This window comes from Myzus persicae, unplaced genomic scaffold (assembly GCF_001856785.1).
Source record: "Myzus persicae strain clone G006 unplaced genomic scaffold, MPER_G0061.0, whole genome shotgun sequence".
NCBI lineage: Eukaryota > Metazoa > Arthropoda > Insecta > Hemiptera > Aphididae > Myzus > Myzus persicae.
This window is the reverse complement of record NW_019104155.1, coordinates 1543336-1569622: the sequence shown is the minus strand read 5'-3', so window position 1 is coordinate 1569622 and position 26287 is coordinate 1543336. Positions and strand designations below refer to the sequence as shown.

The 26287-nt window shown below is 28.5% G+C and overlaps 1 protein-coding gene across 2 annotated transcripts; it reads left to right on the top strand.

Moving 5' to 3' along the window:
• The first annotated feature begins 808 nt into the window (after window positions 1-808).
• Window positions 809-26287, top strand: LOC111039351 (sodium-independent sulfate anion transporter-like). 2 transcript variants are annotated; one of them, XM_022322837.1, is made up of 12 exons: window positions 809-1305; window positions 17426-17760; window positions 20531-20726; window positions 21687-21907; window positions 21976-22138; window positions 22224-22388; window positions 22949-23110; window positions 23176-23316; window positions 24066-24211; window positions 24903-25079; window positions 25379-25535; window positions 26141-26220. In XM_022322837.1, the coding sequence occupies exons 2-12, from the start codon at window positions 17572-17574 to the stop codon at window positions 26218-26220; spliced, it is 1797 nt and encodes a 598-aa protein (XP_022178529.1). In that variant the 5' UTR covers window positions 809-1305; window positions 17426-17571. The 2 variants fall into 2 exon arrangements, with proteins under 2 accessions (XP_022178529.1, XP_022178528.1); XM_022322836.1 differs by lacking the exon at window positions 809-1305 and having other exon boundaries at window positions 17572-17760; window positions 26141-26287.

Genomic DNA, 26287 nt, shown 5'->3' with positions numbered 1-26287 from the left:
GTAAGCACTCATCGTTTCGAAAATTATTAACATTTTTGAGATTTTTATTTTTTAGTATAGGTACACAGTCCTTAAGTCATTGTACAACAGTGTTTTTGAAAAAAATTATTAAATTTTTCGTTTTACTTTATACCTTTTTATTGCATTTTTAAATTGTATTTCTTTTACGATTAACAGCGTGCATATTATTTATCACTAAATGTATAGGTCTACTGTTATTTATACGTTAACAATTATGACTAATTATTATATTATTATAATTTGTAGGGTATAACTGCTGGTTCAAAATTCGATTTTTATATCATATCGTATTGAAATTTCAGCTTATAAAGATAAATCTCACAAAATTATAAACGTATGAACATAAAAGAAAAAAATTATAAAAAATAGTATTTTTATTCTTAAATGTTATTTTTATCGTGACAAATAACTTAATTTCCAAAACTTTTTTTTCGGGAAAATTAGTGTTTACTACCATTAATGGAACCACCTTGTATATCATATATTATGTTTAGCGTCCGTCGCGGTCGAGAGATTATCCCACTCCCGCCGCGGCCGAGTACGAAATATATATATCACTAGGTAGTAGACACTACCTACCTCTACCTACCCAGTTACCTTAATTGTATATACATATATATATATATATATATATAGTCACAATATTTTATTGCTATCAAATTATCATCCGCGGGCGACCTGCAAACACACTGTAGAGCCAACACTACCGTTTCCTGAGCGGCGAATTTTTTTAACAATATTCTATTAGACATACCATAAGTTACGCGATTGCCGGTGTTCGCGCACTTCGATCGCGGTGTATAAATGTTTAATACGCTTATATTGTATTATATTTCAGTATATAATCGTCGTATTCATTCTTAGACGTATACAATATCTGTCTACGCTCGCACCGCAGCACGCCACGCGCTTCGTATTATATATTTATGTTATTATTCTAGAGACAATCGTAAGCGCACGCTCGCACCGGTTTTGCTCGTCTTCGTTTTTTCGCGCTCGTTTCAGTACCTACTTCTATATATATAATATATATGTATTATACTATATTATAAAAGCTATAATAATCTGTACCGTACAAACATAATATTGTACGATAATTAAATACAATTCTTTTAATCGAAAAAATTTACACTCGGTCGTGAGTAGATTTTTTTCGCGGTTCGACGTTTTTTTACGGTTACGACAATTCTTTGTCACACGTGATGCGTTGACCGAGACCGTTGTCAACGTCTTCAGCTCGTTCTATTGTATCGCAGCAAAGACGTGCGTACAGTATTCAAGACGGTAAGTTTTATTTTATTAATTTTAAGTTCTTACCTCAAAGAATACCTGAAAAAATGTTCTTTCCATTGGGCCCTGCATATTGTACGAGTATTGATGTAGGCTATGAGAAAATTAAAAACTAAATAGTGTTTTAACATTAATTGTGCACGATTTTATCAAATACACAACTCGTTAATTTAAAATTAAGTTCATTTTAAGAATAATTATACATTTAATATTATAGTTTACAAAAATAATAAAAATTAATTATTAATTATAATTTTCATAATTTTCAGTGTCGTTATATTTTTTTTCGATGAACACTAATAATAAACCAATATTATACTATATACCAATAATAACTTGTTGTTGTACAACTTTGGTTGAGTATTAAATAAGTCGTAAATGTATTCAAATAATTACACCACAGAAGTTCTAATTGTATGAACTTGTAAGTAGATCCACTTCAATACAATATCTCAATTATAAGTATTAAATGAATTCATTCATAGATCAGCTAGTATTTATTCTCGGAACGAAAATTACCACATAGGTACAGAGATTGGGTCACGCAAACCACTGTGTTTAATACTTTAATTTAAAAACAATAAAAAATGTACATGGGTAGTTAGAGTTAATACATAAGTAGTTAGAGTTTTTCAAGTATAACTGATATTATTTAAGTATAGAAAATGCATATCTAACAAAATTTAAATTTAAAATAAACAACTATCAAATTTAAATTTAAAAAACCATCATTTTTTGGGATGTTTTGTATTTGGCTTGGACTTAAGACACGGGAGAAGAGAACATCAAAAGATGAACTCTTTAAAGTATACAATATTTTCTTTCGAAATCATGGCAAACGTGACGTGATATTACTCATTTTACCCCCAAAAATTAATAGATACAAAAAATGTATATTTTAAAAACACTACACTAACATTTTGACTATCGTACAATAGGCATTTATTAAATGATAATATACAAAATTTAAAAAAAAAAGTGAAGAGGTATAGAACTGATCTGCAATACAATTGCTCGTTTATTGACTAGGTAATTTTAAAAAATGTATTAAATTTGAATTTACTATGATAAACCATTACATAAAAAAAAACTATTTTGAGTGGAGATGGTCTGTAAGCCTATATTAGTAAATTAGTTTTATATCCATATTGTGGTATAGTAATTTATTATATTATATAATTATAATAGTAATACTGTATAAAATAGGTAGTGGTTTAAAATTAATCTAAATATTTTGAAAATATCATTGCGTATAGTAAAATATAATAATATACTTAAAAATATCAAGCCCCCTCGGATATTTTTTTAATAACAATAATTTACTTAAATCACTACAATTCATTGTTGAAATATCCTATTTCATCCAAATTTGAACTTAAAGTGTCTATTAAAAAACCGTGTTGAAAATAATTATTAGATTTTTAGAGTTCTGTAAGAACTACCTTTCAGATCAAAGAATTTGTACTACTCAAAAAAGTGATGACTACAAAAAGATACATTTTAAAAAATACAATGAAATACTAAAATCCATACATCAATCGCTTCGCTTAGAATCTATAAGGTAAGTGAGAAAAGCACATTTCGGTATTCTGCACGCTAAGACTTTCACACGTTTACCTATGTATTTTATGAATGGATTGAAATATAACACCATTGTCTCACAAAATTAATTTATTCAATTTTAAATTACCGAAATGATTAAGCCATTTAAACAAATTAGCCTTGATAGATACTCACCTCCAATAAATATTGAATTTTATCTATATATAATATGTATATATATATATATATAATATATATAGGTAGTATAATCATTACTAGTATGTATATATTGATAAATAACATTATTATGTAGGACTGAGGTAAAGGAGGTAAATTATGTTCATTCCCACCGTCAATATTTACTTTTGTTTTTATTTTTTAGATCTGATACCTACATAATTTGATTTAAAACTAATTACACAGTAAAAATAAAATTATTTTCGAGATGTTTACAATTTCGAGATGATTGATATTCAAGATAAATTCATTTACAAACAAAAATAACTAATAGTTGAACTTCATACATATGTATAAATGTTCACTACCAAATTAATTATAATAATTAACTTACGAGTAACATTTCGATTTTCCGCAAGACAAAATAAAAAATTAACTTTTTAAATTCTAAATGGAGCAATGATATGGGTTTTTAAAAAAAAAATTGTTTGTGTATCTGACTTCACATTTAGGATCAGAAAACAATGATTAGATCTAGTTTGTATTATGGGCGGCCTGAAATAAAAACTCCCAGTAGGTAGTTTTCAAAACAATCAGATAAAAACAAAAACAAAATAGGTAAAAGCTGGAATTTTTAAGTAAAACTAATTTTCGACAAAATTGTTATTGAATTTCTGTTATTATGCGAAAATGAATAATTTTTGATACATATTCGACATTTTCACCTATTAACATTTAATATTAATGAAATAATTTTCAAAATATTTTTGCTCATTTTGTGCTAGTTATAGTCAGAGCCTATTAGGAAATAGAAATTTTTGACTTTTTTAGATTATTTTTAATTAATAAATATAAAATTTTTACAAGATTTGTAAAAAAACTTGAAACACAATTGAAGATTTTTTTTATAAACATTTAAATTTTAAATTTCAATCAAAATCGTCAAAATCACGAAAATATGTAAATTATTTTGTAATTAAAAATAGTGTTATAACATTTTAACTGTTGAAACAAAATGCTTGAAAATATAACACAAGATTCCTCATAAATCAGAGGACCTACCTATTGATAATTTGTCATGGTAACGAATAATATGATGCATTCGATGCACCGACAAAGAGATATAATAGGCTCATATGAATGTGAGGCAGTATTACAAAAACCTACAAATATCTGTTTTTTCAAATAATAATTGATTTAATTGTATGTTTAAATTGAATTCGACAACAGTTGATGTACAATATATGTCATAGGCACCAAAATATTTCATATATTATATACTTCGTTGTTTTTTAATGATGTGCTGTGTTCTATTTGTTTGAGTTGTGAATTTCTATTGTTTTAAAATGCACAGCGCATCAAAAGTGACCAATACCGATGGGCTATAGCAATCGTGACAAAATAATCTCAAATTCCCATAAAGCATCAAGGCAGCATATTAATTATTATTAAATAGGTTTAGATCGTTTGTCTGTGTCGATTTATACACCTACTTTAAGATCTAAACATAAATACGTGCAAGTGCACGAAAGTAACTATAGAACCTACCTACTATTTTTCTGATGAAGTGATCAATTCATATATTTTTAATTTTAAAATCTATAAGTAAGTGCATGTTCAATGCACAAACACGGTCATATAGTTGTAATAATATGCAGCAATGGAAAAACCACGGTAGAAGTAATTATTGGAAAAAAATAACAATTAATAAAATTAAAATTATATTACTGGTAATTGTAGATGCAACATGGCATTGTCCGTAACAAATTGAATGTCCATGGATTTACCCCTTCTACTCAGTTAAATGTTAACTACACACATTTTTGGCAGTCATTTGGGCGATTTAAACCAAATATAAAATTCCGGTAAAAAATTATACACAATTTTAAATTCTGTAACCAATGATTGAACGGCCACCCTATATAAAAAAAAACATTTTTCAAAAATTATCCAATCTCTGTGTTAGTTCTTCAAAATCCAAAAAATTGTAATTTGTTTTTGAGGTGCATATCGTCGGATATAGGATTACCACGAATGAAGTTTCGAAATAATGAGTGTAATAAATTTGGCTGTGGATCGCTCACACACACACATAAATATTTCCTTTTATTGATAAGATAATATAAAGGAATATAGGGATATAAAATATACTATCCATGCTTTTGATTATTTAAATAAAACGAAATCGTTTTATCATAATAAAAGAAGCATGATAACAATTCCAAATAGCGTTAAAATGACCTACTACACATCACTAAACACGATATGATTACGATTTACGATGTATTTGTATACTTGAATAATATTGATAATTGTATTTCATAACGATTTTATCGCTGAAATGTATAATTCAAATATATATTTTTTCTTTACCGATCAATAGAAGAATCTAATAAAAAATAATTATGTTGTAAGTTGCACTAATTTAACTCGTGCATATCATAATGTTATGATATATACAAAAAAAAGTATTATGTTTTATTAGTTTGAAAGCTTGTTTATTTATTTTTCATAAAATAAATGTGTATAGCATATTATTATACGATCTTTTCTGTCAAAAAAAATCAAACAAATTGTCTTAAGTACTTACCTAGTTATAAAAAATATAATACAGAGCGATTTTCTACTTCAAGTATTAATACTATATACCTAACCTAAACTATCACAGATAAATCATATTGGTTACAATAACATAAAGCAAAAACGATAAGGTAGACTTAATAATTATACAGTTACTTGTAACAAGTACTCTTGAAAAAAACATAATATTTTACTGATTTTTTTTATCTTAAGTACAATTAAAAAGTGAATTTCCTGCATTTTTTTTTATGGCAGTTTTTATTTTTGATTTCATATTTCTACGTTGAATATTTTTTATTTAAATAGAGGCCATCGTTAAATAGTGGATTATCTAAAAACTAAAACGAAAAAAATAGTATCATAATGTGAACTCATCAATGATTAATCAATAATGTTAACAATATTATTACTACTGAACAATAAACAGAAATAAATTTATTACCATGTGTAATTTCCTGGTGTAGGACCCATGTAAACACATTTTTTTTTAAATATAACTAAACAATATTATTTTATACAGCTTGTTTCGACTAGCATTCATTTTCATTCCATTTTAACAGAGTGCCTTTGCATGCGGCTCCTTATTTGTATCAATATTCTATAGTAGGTATAATACGTCTAATTTTGGTAATATTTTTTTAAAATTGAAAACATATATATGACCCTTTTTTATTAATTTATATAAATAATTATTTTATTTAAACTAATGCATTGTTTTGTTACTAAATTATTACCTAGTTATTAAAATAATACAAGCTGGTTTAAAGTTTTGTCCAACTTTCTTCAATTATTGTCCTTTGAGATATTATCTAAGCATTGTATATTGCATCCTGCGTTTATGTAATCGCCAATTATAGGCATCATATCGTGTTTTCGAACTATTATTTAGCTATACATTTAAAATTTAATTTATTATTTTAAATCTCCATCTCTGAACTTCGACCACTTAAAGAACGTCAATTACTTTAAGTCTCTAAATTTAAATGGATTAGATGTATAATGCCAATGTATTAATCCATTATTAATTATTATATTATAATACCGTGCATAATATTTTATAGGTATATTTTCTGAATATAAAATTGATCCAAATGGGCTGCATTTCTATATAATGTGGCCCCTACGTTCCTGGTTTAAAATGCTGTGCTTATCTTCCTCCTTCATTTTCCTAAATTAATAAAGACAGAATGAATAGTCTGATTATTGTAAAAATCCTAATCTAAGTATCTTACCCATCTGATAAAGGGTTTAGTTTATATTAAAGTTTAAATATTAGTAAAAAGGGATAGGAACACTTAAAACGAATGGATCAAAAAACCATTTAATACTGAGTAAATATAATTAATTTACATTTTACCATATTTTTCTTTTTTATACAAAGAAATATTCCCCACACATTTTATTAATTAATAATAAATGTTTTATAATCAGAAAAAAAAAATTGTCAAAACAATTTTTATGGTGACTCATATCTCAGGGCCCTCATACTAAACAGCAAATACACGATACACATCACACGTCACACCAGTATATAACCAAAGTTAGACAATACATTATTTTCTTTCAGATATTAAGTTGGCAATTAAGCATACAAAAATCACATTAAATTAATTTGACATGTTCATTGTTTATACATGGTCAGTGCACTCATAAGATAATTTCTATGAATTTTGACAAAAAGATAAAATATAAAATGAAAATATGTTAGTATTAAACTGAATACATTCAAAGCTTATATCAAATTATAATACGATAACACTTGCTGTAAGATAAATTTAAGGTGATCATACCGTTGGTGGGTACAGACAAACCGTCCAAATAGTCATTCCACACAACGTAGTCGTATAACTCGTACTTACTACTGGAGACAGGTTAGGTTAGGTTAGGTAAACTGTTACAGCTGTAATCCATGTAATATGTTGACGAGTTGAGTTAACAAATAGTATTAATGTGGTTTTCTTTGCCATCCAACACCGAAATAATTTTAAAAGTACAAACCATTTACAATTTACTGAATTAGGTAATACTATATTATATAAATAAATGCACGAAAATGCACTATGCACTAACAGATAGTGTTTTGTTGATTATTCCAAATCGTCAATGGACATTGATCGTCTCATAATAGTTTGTTATACCAATTAGCTATTAATTGATACAACTAGGTAGTAAAACCATCATCTCATCAAATAATCAAACATCGCAGTAGGGTCTGTGTGTAGGTTTCTTTAACTCATTCGCAATTAACCAATAAATTATTATAGTTTTTAAAAACGTGGCAGAAATCCGTAAAAGGTTATTTCTAAAGAGGCTCCAAATAGGAGTCTAAGTGTGTTGAAAAAAGGGATTTAAGTATAGTTCAAAAACAGTTATTTCGATGTTTTTCCGTGTTGCGGAACAATGTCCAGGCAAAACACTTTCAACGCAATAAAAAAAAATTTTAAAAAAACATTAATACCTAAATAAGAATTGTGATATATATTTAGGTACATAGGTGTCCTGTTATCTAAAATAGGTCTAGGCGAAAAGAGAGAATCCATTAAAGCGACGGTAAAACCGCGATAACAAATGGAGTATGGTCGTGTGACGTTATGATTATGTTAGCACACTGTCTTAAGATTTACTGGTTCTAAACAAACAATATTTCACATTAAATATTATGGGGTTTTCATAATGAAAGACAGTTTTGAATTTACTTTTTGGTATTTTATGACAACGATTGTACAATACACCAGAACTTATTTAAGGAAACTTAATAACATTTGTTGGATTTTTTACTAAAAACTTGAAACTTTATACTTAATTCTCATATATGAATCGCTTTGTTTGGAACCAGACATCTTGATCACTAATTGATTATATTATCATGACGTCATTACTACCATACTCTAGAGAGTCTTACTAATGAGGCTCTCTGCCATACTTTATAGAGCTACATAGGTTATGACAGCGATTATGATTTTCGAGATAAGTAGATATATATTAGTATTTTATTTTATAGCCTTATAAAATTGGTTTAGTTAGTGTTCAACATTGTATATGATCAAGGTATTTTAAGCAATATCAAATAAGTTATTTTCTGTGTAAGTGTCATATTAACTAAAAATGCAATATATAAAAAATAAAAAAAATAAGAATTTGTTTGTACACCAGAGTAATATGGAAAAATCTAAACACAGGCCCGCAGCTAAAATGTTTAAAAATTCCACCGTCTTATTTTTTCAAATTTATACGATACATGTTTGATTACTAACTATTGAATAAAACACAAGATATTTATAAAAGAAATTAATTCCAATTTGAATCTAGAGACTATTATGACAGTTTCGATCATAGCAGTTTATCGCTTTTAAAAACATATTTCCGAACATCAAATAATCTGGTTGTTTTTTTCATTTGCAAGTGCAAAACATTATACATTTATTTTTGATTTATATACCATTCTCTTTTTAATTATTATTAATTATTTTATTTTACACTTAGAACTTTTTTAAATATATCACTGCATATAACTTTAATTCAAATAAAATAAAATGTTTTCGTAATCGCTATAAATTACATTTTCGATATTTTTGTAATCGCTATTAAAGTATTAACTACATTTGCTCATTTTGTTTTCGTCGTTTTGATTTCGCTATTATGACCTGATAGTGGATACCATCGAAAATACACGAATACTTATTCAGTTGGTATGGATTTTTTTTTTATTCTACACTTGCTATAAAAATTATTAGATTCTGAACAAGGCGATGATGTATTTCTCTTTTTTAATTGTATTTAAAAGCTAAACATTTTTTTTTTTTTTAATGTCGATCCTTGAGATATAATAACATAATACTGAACATCACTGTACGATTTGGAGTATCAAAAAAAAAATAATAATAACAATAACAATAATATTATGAAAGGTCATTAATACGTTTACAAAGACTCATCTCGACGGTAAAAATTTAAAAAATAATAATGATTATAATAATATATACTACCAATACAAACCACAAATACTTCTATATATATTATCATTTATCAACAACAGTCCTTGGATGGTTCACATTACGTGATTAAAAATTTCCACGGACCACGAGCATACGATTATAATATAATCATTGTAACATTTAAAACAAAATAAATTAATACACAAATGAAATAAAACACTTATTATATTTATTTAAATTTTTATAATTTTATAGTTAATTACAACAGTAGAAGTCATTAGTTCTTTTCTACGAATAATCGTCTTCATTTAAAGTTTTTTTATGAAAGAGCTCATGTAATTATTTTTATAAGGTATCACACAATTATTCACTTAAATTCACTTAAACTTCGACCATTGCATTAATATTACCATTGGTAACTAATAAGTCTGTCAAAGCTTAATTTTTCATAAAGCATAAAAACACTAAAATATTTAGTTCAGCAAACTGCTCTCCCGTGTGCTTTACTGGTTTTGGTTCAGAGAAACGGGATTCAACACAGCTGAATCGGAAGCACAGATTTAAAAGTGTCAAACAAATGTCCACTCCTAGTTGTAGAAAGAAAAACGATTACTTAGGCTGTCTGTCGCAAATTCCGATTCAACTGAACACAGTCGAGACCCAACTTAATTATAGGCTGGATGCTATCTAATGTGTTATAAAAAATAAAATGATAGTCTAATAGTGGACTGTATAAACGTATTGTTAACTTTTTTGAATAATGTACTACGTACAAGGAGACTCTTCTATACTAAGCGTTAGTCCTAGCTAACTCATAACATAATAAATAAATAATAATATAGGCTTAGCATGATAGTGAGTTAACAATAACAAGGAAAATAAACGTGATACGTCCATGGACTGTGGATAATATGTCCATGGATACGTCTGACCTGGGTACTGGTAGGTTCTTCTTCGGATTGGACAGGTGACGGTCCGTACTACAGCCGGCGTTGATGTATCTGCATCGAATGTTGACTGGAGTGTTAGTACACGAGGGCAAAGCGACACAATACGAATAACATTTGCTGTACGGACATCGATAGGTGAACTGTGCTTGCTGTGCACTTGCACTTAGACGACTATGCAAACGTCGATTGTTCGAGCATGTCCGACACAGGGAATTAAAGCGTATAGTTCACGGATTCTTACAACGCGAATGTCGTTCACTCGCGAGCTTGTGAGAAAACGTATTACGCAACCGGACCAAGCACGACTCGGTGCCACAACAAAACGGACGGCGATCGTAAACTTGACAAAAAACTATGCATACGACACGAATAATTATGTGAATCCCTCACGTCAGCAACATACAGCAGCAGACAATACAAACAAAATTGAATCGTACCGCGCAACGGCGACAATTATTATACACGGCACTCGGCAAAAAAACATAATAAAAAGACTTGTTAGCAAAAAAAACGTTATTTTCTTTCGTCACGTGTGTCTTTGTACTTAAATACGTATCAAACGGCCAGAAACGTCGGTTGACCAGTGTCGATAGCCACGGAACCGGATCACTTCAAATCGTAATAGGGAGCGCGCTCTGGCAGTTAACCGAGTTCCAACAAATCCAATGATGACTTATAACAAGATCAAGAAAATTATTACAACCACTCGATGGTTTGAACTAACTTTGAAATTTAATGAAAAGTTTGGTTTTTTATTTTTAATTGGAAACCTTAGTTTGAAGCCGCAAGGACAACTAAAAGCAAATTGTGTGAACTTAGTATTATGTCTACAATCAGGAGATGAAAAATATATTTGTGCCTATGTTTTAATATTAAAGAACTTTTGATTCGCCAAAAATTGTTGAAAAATCGGTAAATCCTATTGAACTATTGAAGTACCTTCTAATTTATTTTAATTGATGAAAATACGTCAATACTTTAGAATTGTAGAAATGTTAGGAAGTAAACACGAAATAATTAATCTTATAAAGAAATAAAATAATGGCACATTTTTAGTAAACTTTATTTTGAACATTTTCTAACACGGGATTAAATCCGCAAAAGCGCAGTTTGTTTTTCTTTTTTATAATAATTAATTCAAATTTTGAGTTTCCAATAAGTGAGTTTTGTCTATTTATTTAAAAGTTTTAAATACCCATATAACCTAGCAACCTGCAACATGCTCAAACATTTAAACAATGATTTCAATGATAAACTTTAAGGTTTATTAGCAAATGGCGTACGTAATAATTTAACTATCTACTACATCGACCAAAATTAACAGTGTCTAATAGTAATATTTATATTAGTGATTGGAGTATAATTATAAGGATATAATGATTTAAAAAAAATCAAATACGTATTATTGATCTAAAATAAACAAAACAATTGGCAATGGGAAATTGTATAATACATAGGTAACACTCTAAACAAAATGTACTGAAAATGATTTACCGAATAATCCTTTATCAGAAAACGTCTCTAACAGTACTTTTTTGCTCTATTTGGATTGTCTTAAGACTATTTTCTTAAAAAATCAGTTAATGACAAGCATTTGTCGTTTACATATTGCCTTAAATTCGCTCCGTTATAGCATTGTATTGAACTTCAAACAATTTTTTGTCCGTACTTACGTAGAACCAATTTTAAACAATACCTACTTAATATTCAATTCATATTATTATTTCGCACCAAACTTCAAACAAATATTAAAGAAACCATTTTATAATTTTATTTGGAATTTCAATTAAAAAAATTAAGTATTTACTCTTAAACTGTGACATTTCTATTCAGTACAAATATATTTTAAAAGCAATTACCTATAATTGTATACCGGAAACAATGGCTTACATTTAGAATGTACATAACTACATAAGTAATTAACATTGTATACAATTCCTATAGCTTTATTTAAACTACATTAAGGACTAAGGTAGTAAGGTTATACAATTTCACATGTTCTTTACAAAGACTTTATGTGTCCTAAAATTAACGAAACAAATTTAAAATCAATAAAATAAAATATTGTAACTTAACTGATTTTTTAAATCTATAATCTATATTATGATATAAGCTAGGTATAATGACTTTCGCTGAATTTTAGTTCATATATAGGTTCCCTTACGTTTAAAGTTTCGGGTATCAAATGTGAAAAATCTGCTAATAAGTCGATAAAAATAACTAAATTTAACGCTTTTCATTTTTTAGATTTTAATGATGAAACTATCTGATTCGAGATATCATATTAATACTCCTATGTCACCTTACGCATCTATTGGTAAAATATTACATACATAGTTATCATTAGTCATATAACTATAGCTTGGATCATTTCAACTACCTATTAGTTATTATTACGGACGATCATAGTTAATTATTCTGTCCGTAGAAATGTTCAGTAGGTGTTTGAAATTTCTTCAATTCAATCCATCTTTTAAATCTTTGATGTTTTGGGAAAAGACTTAACTTAAACTAAAAGTTACAGTACTGAAATAACTTATAAGTAATTTGATGATAAATTAATTCCATTTTATATTCAGTAATGTATACAAAATGTCAAAATTTAAATTACTTGTTTGGAATGAAATGATTAAATTACACATCACTTTTTTTTTTAAAATACATTTTTATGATCAAAAAGTATAACCATTGACAAAACTATAAAAATACATTTAAAACTAAATTAAAAACAGATACATAATAAAGAAAAATTTGTCCTGGCATGATGTTGAGTCTGCCGGGAAGGGGGCAGTGCGCACCCGGCCTTTCCCGTCAACACACCTATGTTAAAAATTATCATATAAGTACGATTTTCCGACAGTAACGTTTTTGTAAATGCAATTTCACGAAAAAGTTGTATTTTTAACAAGTAATAATGTGGAAGTATATTAAACTGTAAATTAATTAAATTTACAGTAATTATGTAATGATCATGTGTCTGTCGGTTTAGCTGGTAGGAGTTCCGGACTTCCTATACCTAGTTCCCAAAAATGTAGACCGTATTTTTTTGTTTCTGACCTATTTTTCGTAAGGTTTTCGTTGTCAATGGTTATTTATTTACAAAAACATATATATATGTATATAGTTAATATATTTGTACCCATGTTCTATAGCCTTCAGTGCTGTCTTTACCCTAAGGGCAAGTGGGGCACGGCGGAAGCTCCGAAAAATATAATTTATTTCTTTACTTTGTTCTTTATACTGAAGCCTTTAAGGCGCTTCTACACCATGAGCACATTTACAGTGAGCAAAATATCTTGATTTCCTTTGAGCATGGCCAGGAGACCGGCAGTCAATGGCTCGTGCTCGACATGGATCGCGATCACGTTTGCGTGGTTTGAATTTGCTCACGTTCCTGTTCATATAAATATACATCGTGAGGAATTTTAAATGAGCATGTATGCTCACCCTGAATGCTCTTCAGCTCTGGACAAGCCCTAACGTATTGGCTATATCTATTGGCGCATATCTCAACTAAATATTTGACGGTCAGGCTTAAATAATAAGTTATAATTTAAACACAATATCAAATAATATTTTACTTAGAATTTAAATTATATAAATACGTCGATTACTTCTTTAGCGATAAGACAGAGTCACAACTGATATCTTTTTGCAAAAATATAATCAATATTAATCGTTAATGTTATTTTTACATAAAAAAATAAATATCTTTATATGTAACATAATTATTTTGTATAATTAAAGATATTGTGTTTATAGATATATCATATAAAATAGACATAATTATTATTTAATTACTGTTTTGTAATAATTGATACCAAAATTTTAAATAGTTTAGGATATAGGTCCATTACTTAGGAACAAAACTTTTTCTAAAATAATAAAACAAAACATAAAGTTACAATTTATATACTAAGTTATTTTATTCATAATTAAATCTTAGGGTAAAATATAAACTTTAGTATTGTCTTTTGTTAGTCTGATTTAATTATGATGATTTATGAGATAATAGACAGGACTGTAGTTTTAGCGCAATTTGTTATCATACATAATATAGGTAGATGATTTTACTATCAGCTGATAAAGTATACAATCGAATGAAAATATGTAATCCGCACAGTATGTATTTATAATTTAATTTAACAATAATATAATTAAAAATCTTTTTTTTTTTGACCAATGGAAATAGTACGTAATGCATTTAATTAAATTCCATTCCCTATCATAGTACTATGGGAAATAGTGCAATATGGCCTACTTTGGAAATAGTACATTTTGTAAAAATTTGAGAAATTGGTATGTTTTGCATCATTTTGTCAACTGAAAAAATTATTTAATATGGGACATAATTTGACATAATTTTGAAATAGTTACTTTTGTTTTTCCCCCAGCATTGAAAATAGTGCGTTTTAGCGTCATCTGCGAGTTTCAGATTAATTTTAACAAAGGAAAATAGTTCTTTTTGTCAATATTTGATAGTACCATTCGATTCTCCGCCGTTTTCTCTATAAATATCAATATATAACTCAATTTAGTCAATTTTGGAAATAGTACGTTTTGGACTGTCGCCCCTCAAATACTAGTCGTCTTCATTTTTTTTTATTAATATTTATATTTTCAGATTCAAAATACAAACAACTTAACTGTTTATGTAAGTTTATTCACCTAAGTAACAAATAATGAAGAGTAAAAAAGATATTGTTTCTTGGTAATTCAAAGTTTGAATTTAAAAGGATAAAGTCATAAAACAAAAGTACATTTTAGACGTTTTTATTGGAATCATTTTTTCATTGCTCCTCAAACGGCCCCTAAACTCTGTGTGGCCAAGAGCCCCTGCAGTCGAAGACAGCTCTAATACTCCTATAATTTACTGTAATAGCCTTAAATATGCGATAATAGTTGGTCCTCTATGATTATGAAGCTATATCATTTGGCACTACTAATAATTGTTTTTTGAATACCTACATCTAAACAATGATACACTTCTTCGCTTTTCAGGTAATGATAACAAATGGTTCGTCGTCGTTAAACTAGGTTTAATCGCTTTACCTTATCTCAGCACCTTTCCTAATCAATAACAATTTACACCCATACAACTTCATTAATCTATGACTAATGAATGGTACATTAACTGACGAATACAAACTGATATTAATTTGATTTGATAAAAAAAACAATGTTCACTAATGTTTCAGTCGATACAGTGCTAGTGTACCGTGTAGTTTTGTTTCATTTTAAAGCGATTATTATTATTTTTTATTATTATTATAGTTTAAAGAATATGCATATTGTAAAATGTTCTTTATTTTTTGGGTGCACATAATATCATATGCATCACCGTAATCATTAAAAGTTCAACCACAGTAGTAAAATTATAAATATTAAAAAACTCGGTCATCGCTGAACATCTGTACAATTGTATTTTTCCTTAACATTGCATACAATAATCTATACAACATTATAAAGAGGTAAAATGTTTTTAAATGTAGAGGATTATCTCAGTATTTTATTAATGGATTCAAAAAGTCATTTTACCGATAAAAATCTAAGCTATCCTTGAGTAACAAAGTAGTACCTTTATCATATTATTAACTTCATCATATGAATATAAAAACAAATGTACTTTAGGATAGGGCTTACAGCCCATATAGTCCTTTATTAAAGTTGAAACTACTGAACCAATCGGCATTACATTTTACACACATATTCCTTGAGACTCTGTGAGTGTTTATATGTTTGTCTTTAATCCCTATAATACTCTATAGGTTGCCATAGAGTGGCTCACACAGGAATTTAGAAGTTCATAGTTCATACCTAGTCGTTTTTTATGGTAATATTTACTATATCGTGTAGATAGGTACTGTGCAGTTTTTAATCTTTGTATTAACTAAAACATGTGTGTAGTGCATTATATTAGCTACTGTTATTATAAAAAGAAAAATGTACACCGTCTTATAGTGTATTCTGTGGAGTAAGATTAATTACGGTTATACGTTTAAAAATAAATTGAAAAAGTCAGTTATTGCGACGTTTATATCATAAGTCATAACTAATTTAATGATGATAACAACTTATGAAGGAGATTACGGGACTGGTATATTTTATGAATGCCGAACGGTTTAAAATTTGTGTATAAGTTATTAGTCGAAGAAACCGAATAAACACGGATACAAATTATAATTATTTTATTCGAAAACTATAAACTCAATGCGCCTGTTATTTGTCCATGGTATTAACGAAAATATAATTAAATATAACCACACAGGGCACATGGTATGACAACTTAAACGTTTAAGTGGCTTCACTACTTGATTGAATTAAGATTACAATAATCGTAATGATAATGTTTTGGGAAAAGTTTTTTTTCTTTTAGTAATGTCGTGTAATACAAATTTGACACACATTTAGTGTTAAGTTGAATGTCGTTACAATTTTCAAATCAATTTTTATTTTTACTATATTAAGTCAACAAAAAGTTGAGGTACTCTTTTAAGTTTATTTTGAAAACGAAGTAGTGTTGAATTTTACTTATTAAGAGGATGCATTTGATCCACATGCGCTATCTCCGTCTTACAAACGAGTAACATGGCAAATTGTACGTTCTGGATAATCTATTTGAGTCTGTTATGATTAATATTGGAGCAAATTGACCAATTACACAATTTATAAATATGAATATTATCTGGTGAGCAGCGTAGGGTTTTTTATATTTTAATTTTAAAGCAAGTTATTAGTATTTTAGAACTGTGCATTTTTTTGGAATTTTAAAATACGCTTAATTTTGCTTTAAAATTAAAATCTAATATATTTGCAATGCGTAGGCTTAAGGTTATATAATACATTATATACTCAATACTCGAGTGCACTAACCTTATTCTCTTTGTACACTGCAATATTGTTCCAATTTCGAATTTATTTCTGTTCCAGTCCACCGAGGTACACAAGCCACTCATCAAAAGTGCATACCCGGAGATCTGGGTGCTGTAACTGCACTGCACGACCGGCGAACGAACAGGGAACGATTGATGCTCGACTAGCAGTGCATCGCCGGACCGAGGACATAATCCGCCATCATGGTGCACGCAGGATCTTGTGGCGACCGGCTACACGATATATTGGTCAGCTATTTGCCGATACTGACATGGATGCCAAAGTACAAGAAGTCGGACTTGCTGTATGACGCCGTGTCGGGTGTCACTGTCGCGCTCACGCTGATGCCTCAATCTATAGCTTACGCGTCGCTTGCGGGATTGGACCCACTCGTAAGTGCACCTGATCACGTGTGGGTACACAGGATGATTCGCCATCCATGCTCACCTATCTTTTATTTTTTTCAAAATCGTCATCAAAACCCTGATTTTTAAAAAAATGATATGTTTTTTTTTTAAATAATTATATATCGAAATCAGAATTTGGATGATAGTTTCACAGCTATTAAACATTATCTAACTAGGATAATAAATATGCTTGTAATACACATGACATAAAAAATATTATTATTATGTACCTAATATTTATTAATTTATATTTACGAAAAATTTTGAATAAGGATTCCATATAACTGGGGGGATAATATTTATTCCTAGCTCTTTGCATTTATTAATGTATAAAAAAAACCATAGTAGGGAAACTATATTAATATATTAGCATTTTACAATTTGTAAAAATTGTCTGAATAATTTATAAGAACATGACTAAACAAATATTACGTATATTTTAATTGTTTATATAAGTATATCCGGTCACCGGGGCAAACATCTTTGACTATTATTGCCGTATTACTTAAAGTTATTTTTGATTAAGATACATTAAAAGATACATTACATTCAAAAAAATCATCTTTAAAATATTTTTTTTTTAAATGGTTAAACGTTCTTTTTAAAAGTTACCTTTGCAATTTTCATTTTCTTACTAATAACGTTTTGCCTTGTAATGTGCAAAAAAATAAACTCATTTTGTAACCATCATAAATATTTTTAGGTTCATATCTTTCAATAATTAATTTGAATTTAACTTTTAATTTAAGATTTTTTACAACGACACTATTTAATTCGATGCAAATCTACTACCAAACAATAATATGTCTTTACACTTAAATACGTATTTTAAAAACTTTAAAAAAATTACTTTAACATACTATTTAAAATACTACTCGAAGTATCTATGTTTAAAATTAAATACTAATTTTCAAATTCTATAATAATTATTTTTAGTTTGTATATTTTTTATTTCAATTTTAATAAAGAATTGAGAATGTATAATAAAATGATATATTTTTCACTGTGAATTATACTCAATCTAAAATCAAATACTTCGACAAAAAAACATAAAAGTATTTTCAAGTTCCGCCAAATGATGAGGTTTAAAATGTATGCTTTATAAAATTAACATGAAACATAAAAATCAGTTCAGTTAATTTATAAGGTAAAAAAATATTTTATAAAAAATTTTTAAGTATTTGAAAGTATCTATAAAAACATTTTTTAAGTTTTAAATTGTACAGAAACATTTTTATTGCTGAGTATTCAATTACGTATTCTAAATACTTTTTAAAATAAGTATCTGTATCTATACTTAAATACTTTAAAAATTATTCTTTGAAAGACTACAGATTACACTAGTTTTACTGTAAATGAAACGATATATCAATGCTAAAAATATATCCTACTACATCAGTGCAGACTGCAGTACATGATATGAAACAAATTTATTGCTAATCTAGCTTAATTTTAGATAAAAGAAAAAAACTGTAATTTTTACAATACCTATATGTGGGTATAAATATTGAACTTTTATCTTTGATAATCATCTATACTCTATGGTAGAGGTTTCCAAGCTTGTTATGGTAATTTTGGAAATTATTTACATTTTGGAGGCTCACAATAATACCAATGACCTTTTCTTTTGTTGTTACGAATAAAAAATAAAAAAGAATAATTTTGAATTGATGAACAGTCTATTTTATTTTTTAACTTTTATCAAGGAATTGATTATAGCAATAAATTGCTATTTTTTCAATAACTATTGATCTTTTTTTTTTATTATAGCTTTAAGTAAACAGTAAACACTAATATAGCTCAATAATTATAAATAAAAAGAACATTTAAATTAATTAAAGAACAGATATTAAATAATAAAGCCAGCATCCAAAATAAAAACTATTAATCTTATTGCGTCGTATCGACATGGTTGCAATAAATTCGTAATTATCACAAACGCGGAAAACGATTTATAATAAAATTTAAATAAAACATCAACAAAAAGAAATCGAAACACATATCTAAACAATGCATTATAACCCGACCCACACTAAAAATATAATCACAACCCACTTTTGAGTCTCGACGCATTCGCTCAAAATCGATGTCTATAGTTTATGAATAATCTTAGAGTAAAATCACCAATTACTAAAAAAAAATTATAGATGATAATGTTTTTAACATTTAGCATATCAGTTGTGTATTTTTATTTTAAAATCAAAATTAAAAATATTAAGTATATGGGTTAACATAAACACAGTGGGTTGATTATTATAATGGCATAAAAACCAATTTTCAAACGGTGTAGTCAGATTATTAGATGAAAGTCCATGATCATTAGATTTTAATGATTTTCGAGTCGATTTCTGAATCTTTTATTTCGAGACTTAACTAATTTGTTTTTAGTGAGTGTCGGGTGCGGGGTGAGGTTTTATTCAGATGTATTCTTATGGAGTGTATCTTATGTTCTAAGAGAATAATATAGCCTATAGGTATTGCCTATTTAGTATTTTTAAGAAATAAAACAATCATCAACTAAGACTTTGAAAAAAAATGTAATACACAGACCTCTACCAGTAATTAAAATTGACTTTGGCGGTATAGTTGACGTATTTCAGCTTTTTTTAAATTTAACAAAATAATGTGTACATTTTTTTTTTTCGTATCAATGTGTAAATAGTAAATACATTTGATAACTGCTTAAGGGTACCTAATATAATATTAAAATATTTTCTAATTTTGATTTGTTGATCATTATCAATTGTTTTATTAGTTTGGATTGTATGCTGCATGCTTCGGTAGCTTGATGTACATAATATTTGGATCAGTACGTCAAATTACTATTGGTCCTGCATCCGTTGTTGCGTTGCTCACTTTCAACTACGTCAATCCAGAGTTACCAACTACGGCAGTAATTCTCTGCTTTGTGTCTGGAATTGTCGAGCTCATCTGTGGACTTTTCCGCTTAGGTACAGCAAGTTTGTTATCAGATAAAATCCGATTAAACCCCAATTCATTTACATTAAATTTAACCGTATGGTTATAGTAAATATAATTAATGATGACAAAAAAAAATTTTAAAAATTTATCAATGTAAATATATTAAAGGTGTTCCCTTTACTATGGGTCGTTGTCGTTATGTCACCTTAAATATGCTTAAATGAATGTCGTTTAATGACTGATTAGAGACTACTCTTCTATAGCATACATTACTTACGATACGTACAATAGGTAGTACATTTCTTAATGCCCTAATCGGGTACATAATGTTATAAGTACATAGTTTAAGTTAGTAAGTTACATAGTAAAGTTACACTTAACGCAGAAATAATGTTGGTTTATTCCTACCGACTCTCTGTACGATCGATCGAATGAAATACTTTGTTACACGGTGTTTAATATGCCGAATGAATGTAGGCTGCATAACCTCTAAATTTAAATAAAATTCTTAATAAGTTCATTGAAAAAGAAAATTTTATAAAAGTAATCGTAATAGGTAGGGACCTAATTATATTATAAAAGTGTTACACAAACGACAGAGTGAACATACAATAAATATAATTCTCTACGTGCCTAGATATGGTCAAAAATCAAAAAAAGATTATGTAAAAACATCATAAATAACTAACATCATAATCATGGGTATCATAAATCTAGACCTATTATACTTATATAAAAATTCATTTTCAACGCATTTTAATTAAATACCGCTCAAGTATCTTTCTGGATTCTAAGCTAATTGGTTTTATATTTATTTTCGAATGTTGAAGCAGTAAATATTAATATAGAAGTTTCGTGGAGCCCTTCTATTGGTTGAAAATGTAGTATGGATGGTTGTTTTATTTACTAAACTTATTAAGTCAGACATAACTTCGATCCACACTAAAGTAAATAACACCCAACAATTTTTTTCTTCTTCTCCTATATAGGATTCGTTGTGGAATTCGTATCGATGCCGGTGACGGGTGGATTTACATCGGCTGCAGCTATTATTATGGCCTCCTCACAATTGAAAGGATTGTTCGGACTAACATATGACGCCAAAAATTGCGTGGAAATGTGGGTAAAGTTTGTTGAACACGTCGAACATTTTCGATTGGCAGACACCGCTATGGGACTGATATGTATCTTCGTGCTGGTAGGACTGAAGGTGAGTGTGCACAATATATAAATACTGTAAACTAAACAGTCAATTTCAACAAAGCGCCTCAATTGTAGAGCTTAAAATCCATTAAAGTCAATGCTAAAGGAATAAAAGCAAAATCATATTCAGCGATACTATTTTTATTGACCACCGGAAGCAATGTTCTCGTAGTCGTCGTATCGTCGATAATCGCATATTTTTCAATCAGACAAGGCCAATCACCATTAGTATTGACAGGTACTACATTACAAAAACAGTAATGTATTTTAAATTGTAAATAAAATACACTTATATCACCGTGTATCGTAACTTATGTTTATAGGTACCATAGCGAGTGGCATACCGCAATTTCGGTTTCCGTTTTTGGACTACGAAGACGAAGACGAGAAGTTTACCTTTTTTGAAGGTTTGTCCAGGTTATGGCCCGGTGCGATAGTTGTACCGTTGGTGTCGATTTTAAGCACAGTGTCGGTCGCTAAGGCATTCAGTAAGTTACTAATCAGACTTTCGATATTTATAGAGTACCGAATATTATATACTGTGTTATGGTTACCGTGAGAACATTGGGGGTGGATGTTAAATTTTCCTTATTGGGTTGTCGGTTATCCCTCCATAAGTAAAATATTTTTGTGTTTACTGGCTACTTGTATGTCGTCACATTCACTTGTCACTCATGCTAAATATTTGACTCTACAGCATCACTTGAGCCATTTTACACGTTTATGTAGTGTACCTATGCAAGTTCAATATGGTTTTAGATTTGAAATAACTGCACTTTATACATATTTAATAAAACAATATTACAGAATATATAGAATCATTCAAAGTTATAGTAAAATGTATCATATATTTGTTCAAAGATTGATTTGATGAACCTGACTTGCATGTCGAATACATTTTATAGATAGAAAATGTTAAAGATGTCTGCTGTGAATGCAATCTGGTTGATTTGCATCAAATTGACAGAGCATAGTTAACTAATGATTAAATATAACTACAATAATAATATAAATAATATAATTATTATTTAATCATTATCTTCCGTAGGTGGTGGAAAAGTCGTCGATGCATCACAAGAGATGATAGCGTTGGGATTCTGTAATATTTTCAGCTCGTTTATGGGATCTATGCCCGTAGCGGGAAGTATGACCCGGTCTGCTCTTAACCATACCACCGGTGTCCGTACAACGTTCAGCTCAATATTTACAAGTACATTTCCAAACATAAAATCGCACTTTTGACACACTGTTAACGTTATAAAAACCAATTTGTAGCCATATTGGGAATGTTGTCGTTGTTGTTTTTGACACCACTTCTCTACTACATACCCAAGTCTAGTCTGTCTGCTGTACTCATATGTGCGATGACTTCAATGTTTCGATATGACATGGCAATTTCGTTATGGAAAACCAATAGTAAGTAACAGTTCAATTATAATGTGATCTACAACTTTACAATTAAACTGTAAATAATTTATATGAGTTTATATCTACACGTGTGTCAAAGTCTGCAGTTGTAGTATTTACCTTATACAACTTTAAAATATACCATACAACTGGTAAAATTGTTCATCAATATCCATAATATTACATTTTTATTTCATACTTTAGACATAAATAAAAAAAGCTATAAATACATGTAAACGTTATTAAAAAATATTTTATAACATCCAATACGTTACCTAAAACCAAAACCCACGGTCTGTGTCTTTTTTAAAATTGAACATACAGTTATTGGATATATACATTGCTCATTTGATAGAAGGCCATGAGGATATTATTTACGTCCTCCAAATTTTAGAATTATCTCTTTTGCGATTGCCATAATACCACCGTGTCACCGTGGTATTACAATACTAATTATTAATATCACAGTATTATATTATTATCTTATACACATAATATATTGAATATATTGCTATAATAGTGTACGCAGAAACATAATACGTATTCTACCTAGACATATTTTATATTAAGTACGTATCTAGTACGTGTTGGGACGCTTTATACTGTCCAACGTTCGTTTTTATGACAAAATATGTGTACGTACTAGTATTGAATACAGTTTAAATCCGAAAAAATTTAACAATGCCTAAAGTATACTTTAAGACCAAAATTATATTATCTATTACCTACCAAAACTCAAGTTGAGTTCTATTACACAGGACGTGATCTAATACCGTTCACCACGGCGTTCGTCTCATGTTTGATATTCGACGTCGAGCTTGGACTTCTGTTCGGAATCTGTGTTGACTTGTTGTGCGTGCTCTACCGCAGCGCTAGACCGTCGATTTCTATCGAAAAAGAAACTGTGAGTAAACACAAAACATAAATCTTTTTTGTTTCCACTGCAAATCACGGTACATTTAATCAACCCTTCAATGCATGAATATATTTTTATTATTATTATTTATTTCTACTTCAATTTTTTATCCAAGTGATTCGCTAAAAATAGTAAAAAGGAAATCCCAGTCCAATACTCGAACAGTGGAATCTGAAAGTTAAGTTTGTTGTGCTGCAACATCAATTTACAAAACAAAATTTTGTAAGGTTTAAAATAAAATGAATTGGTCTTTGGTAAATTATGTACCTACTATTTTTATTTTTTTATTTCACATAACAATAAATATGTATTAATTATTATAAATCACAATGCAATATTACTTTAGTGTATAGGTATCAATTTTTTTTAATTTGTAAACTAATACCTAACATTGATTCTGAGTTTTTAGTATAAAAATAGTTTGAATTTAAAATATTATGTTAGGTACCATTTGAAATTTAAAAAAACACAAACAAATAATAATACCTGAAATATAACCAATTTTTATTTTTTAACCTTTTTTCGTATAAGCATACAATGTTGTGTTCTACATAATATGAATAATATTGTAATAATAATCGGAATTTTCCGATCTTTATGACGAAACTCTGTTATATTCAACGTATTATTCTCACAGTGTACACCTGCTGAATTCGAATTACGAAATAATTTTTTTTAGAACTCGGGTTGCGTGAAATGGGTGGTTAGGCCTAGCAGCGGGCTACTGTTCCCGGCTGTGGACTTTATGCGACAGCGGATCATTGCCGAGATGTCGTCTTCGGAACGCTCGAACAAACCGAAACTCATAATCGTGGACTGCGTTCATTTCGACAAGACCGACTTCACAGCTGCCCAAGTACGCATATAATATAATTGTAATACAACAATTGTAATTAGTGTTTCCCAACACAAACTAACTTGTTATGTCTACCTTTCATCCAGCGGACGACACTTAAAAAAATGTTTGATGTTTGATATAAAATACCTACTGTAATATTGATTTTAGTATAGCAATTAATAAATATAATTTGATATTTTATTGGTAGTATAGTACTAATACAAACATTATTAGTATTATACGCATAAAACAAATAGTATATTTTGATTTATGTTGTGTGTACGATGATCGTATTTAATCTCTTGTTTATTTTTCAGGGAATCAAATCGTTGATAAATGAACTGAAAGCCGAGTCATGTCAACTCGAACTGATGAACGCCAAAGAGTGTGTAGCGGTTATATTGGAAGCCACTCTAAACGTTAAAATCTTGTCAATGGTTCCTCTTCAAGATTCGATTAAAAAATTTAATTTTAGTATGTATACATCATTTAGCATTACAATATAATATATTGCAGCCATGTCTCAAAATCAGCTTTTTCACGGAAACTGAAAAACTGTTTTAAATTTAGTAAAATATGAAGAAATCCATCAAGTACCCATTCACTTTTTCCTGAAATTAACGCTCAAATTTTCCCGGCTTTATGAATTTGACCATCTATTTTTCGTTATAGAGTTTATTATTTTTCATTAAACCACTTTAATTTTGTCTTACAAAAACATCTTTAGATATGACATATGTTAGTTTACTTAGGTATGTGGACTAAAAAATAAAAAATAATTATTTTTACAAGATGATCTTTACACATACGTTTATTGAATATCATTATTACAAATTTAGTTATCACACCTTAACATTTATTCAAAAATAACCATTAATTACAAATTACATACCTTATATTATCATTGGTATTGAATTGTTTTTCTGTCTGTCACAGTATTGGATAAACAAATTTCTTTTAATTTTCAACTTAAGGGTGAATCTTTTAATCTTCTCTTAATTAAAGGCTTGAATTATACTAAACATATAAATTAATGTATGTACCTATTTTTAATTTGCCAAATGTTTTTATCTTAACAGTTCAGCCTGATCTGACTGGAATTGAATCAATGACATTACACGAGATGAAAATGAACAATATTTGTGAACGTAAAGCGTGATTGTTACTTATTATTATGTAATTTTACTTTTGTATACTATACCTATTTATAAATTTGTAAATTATTA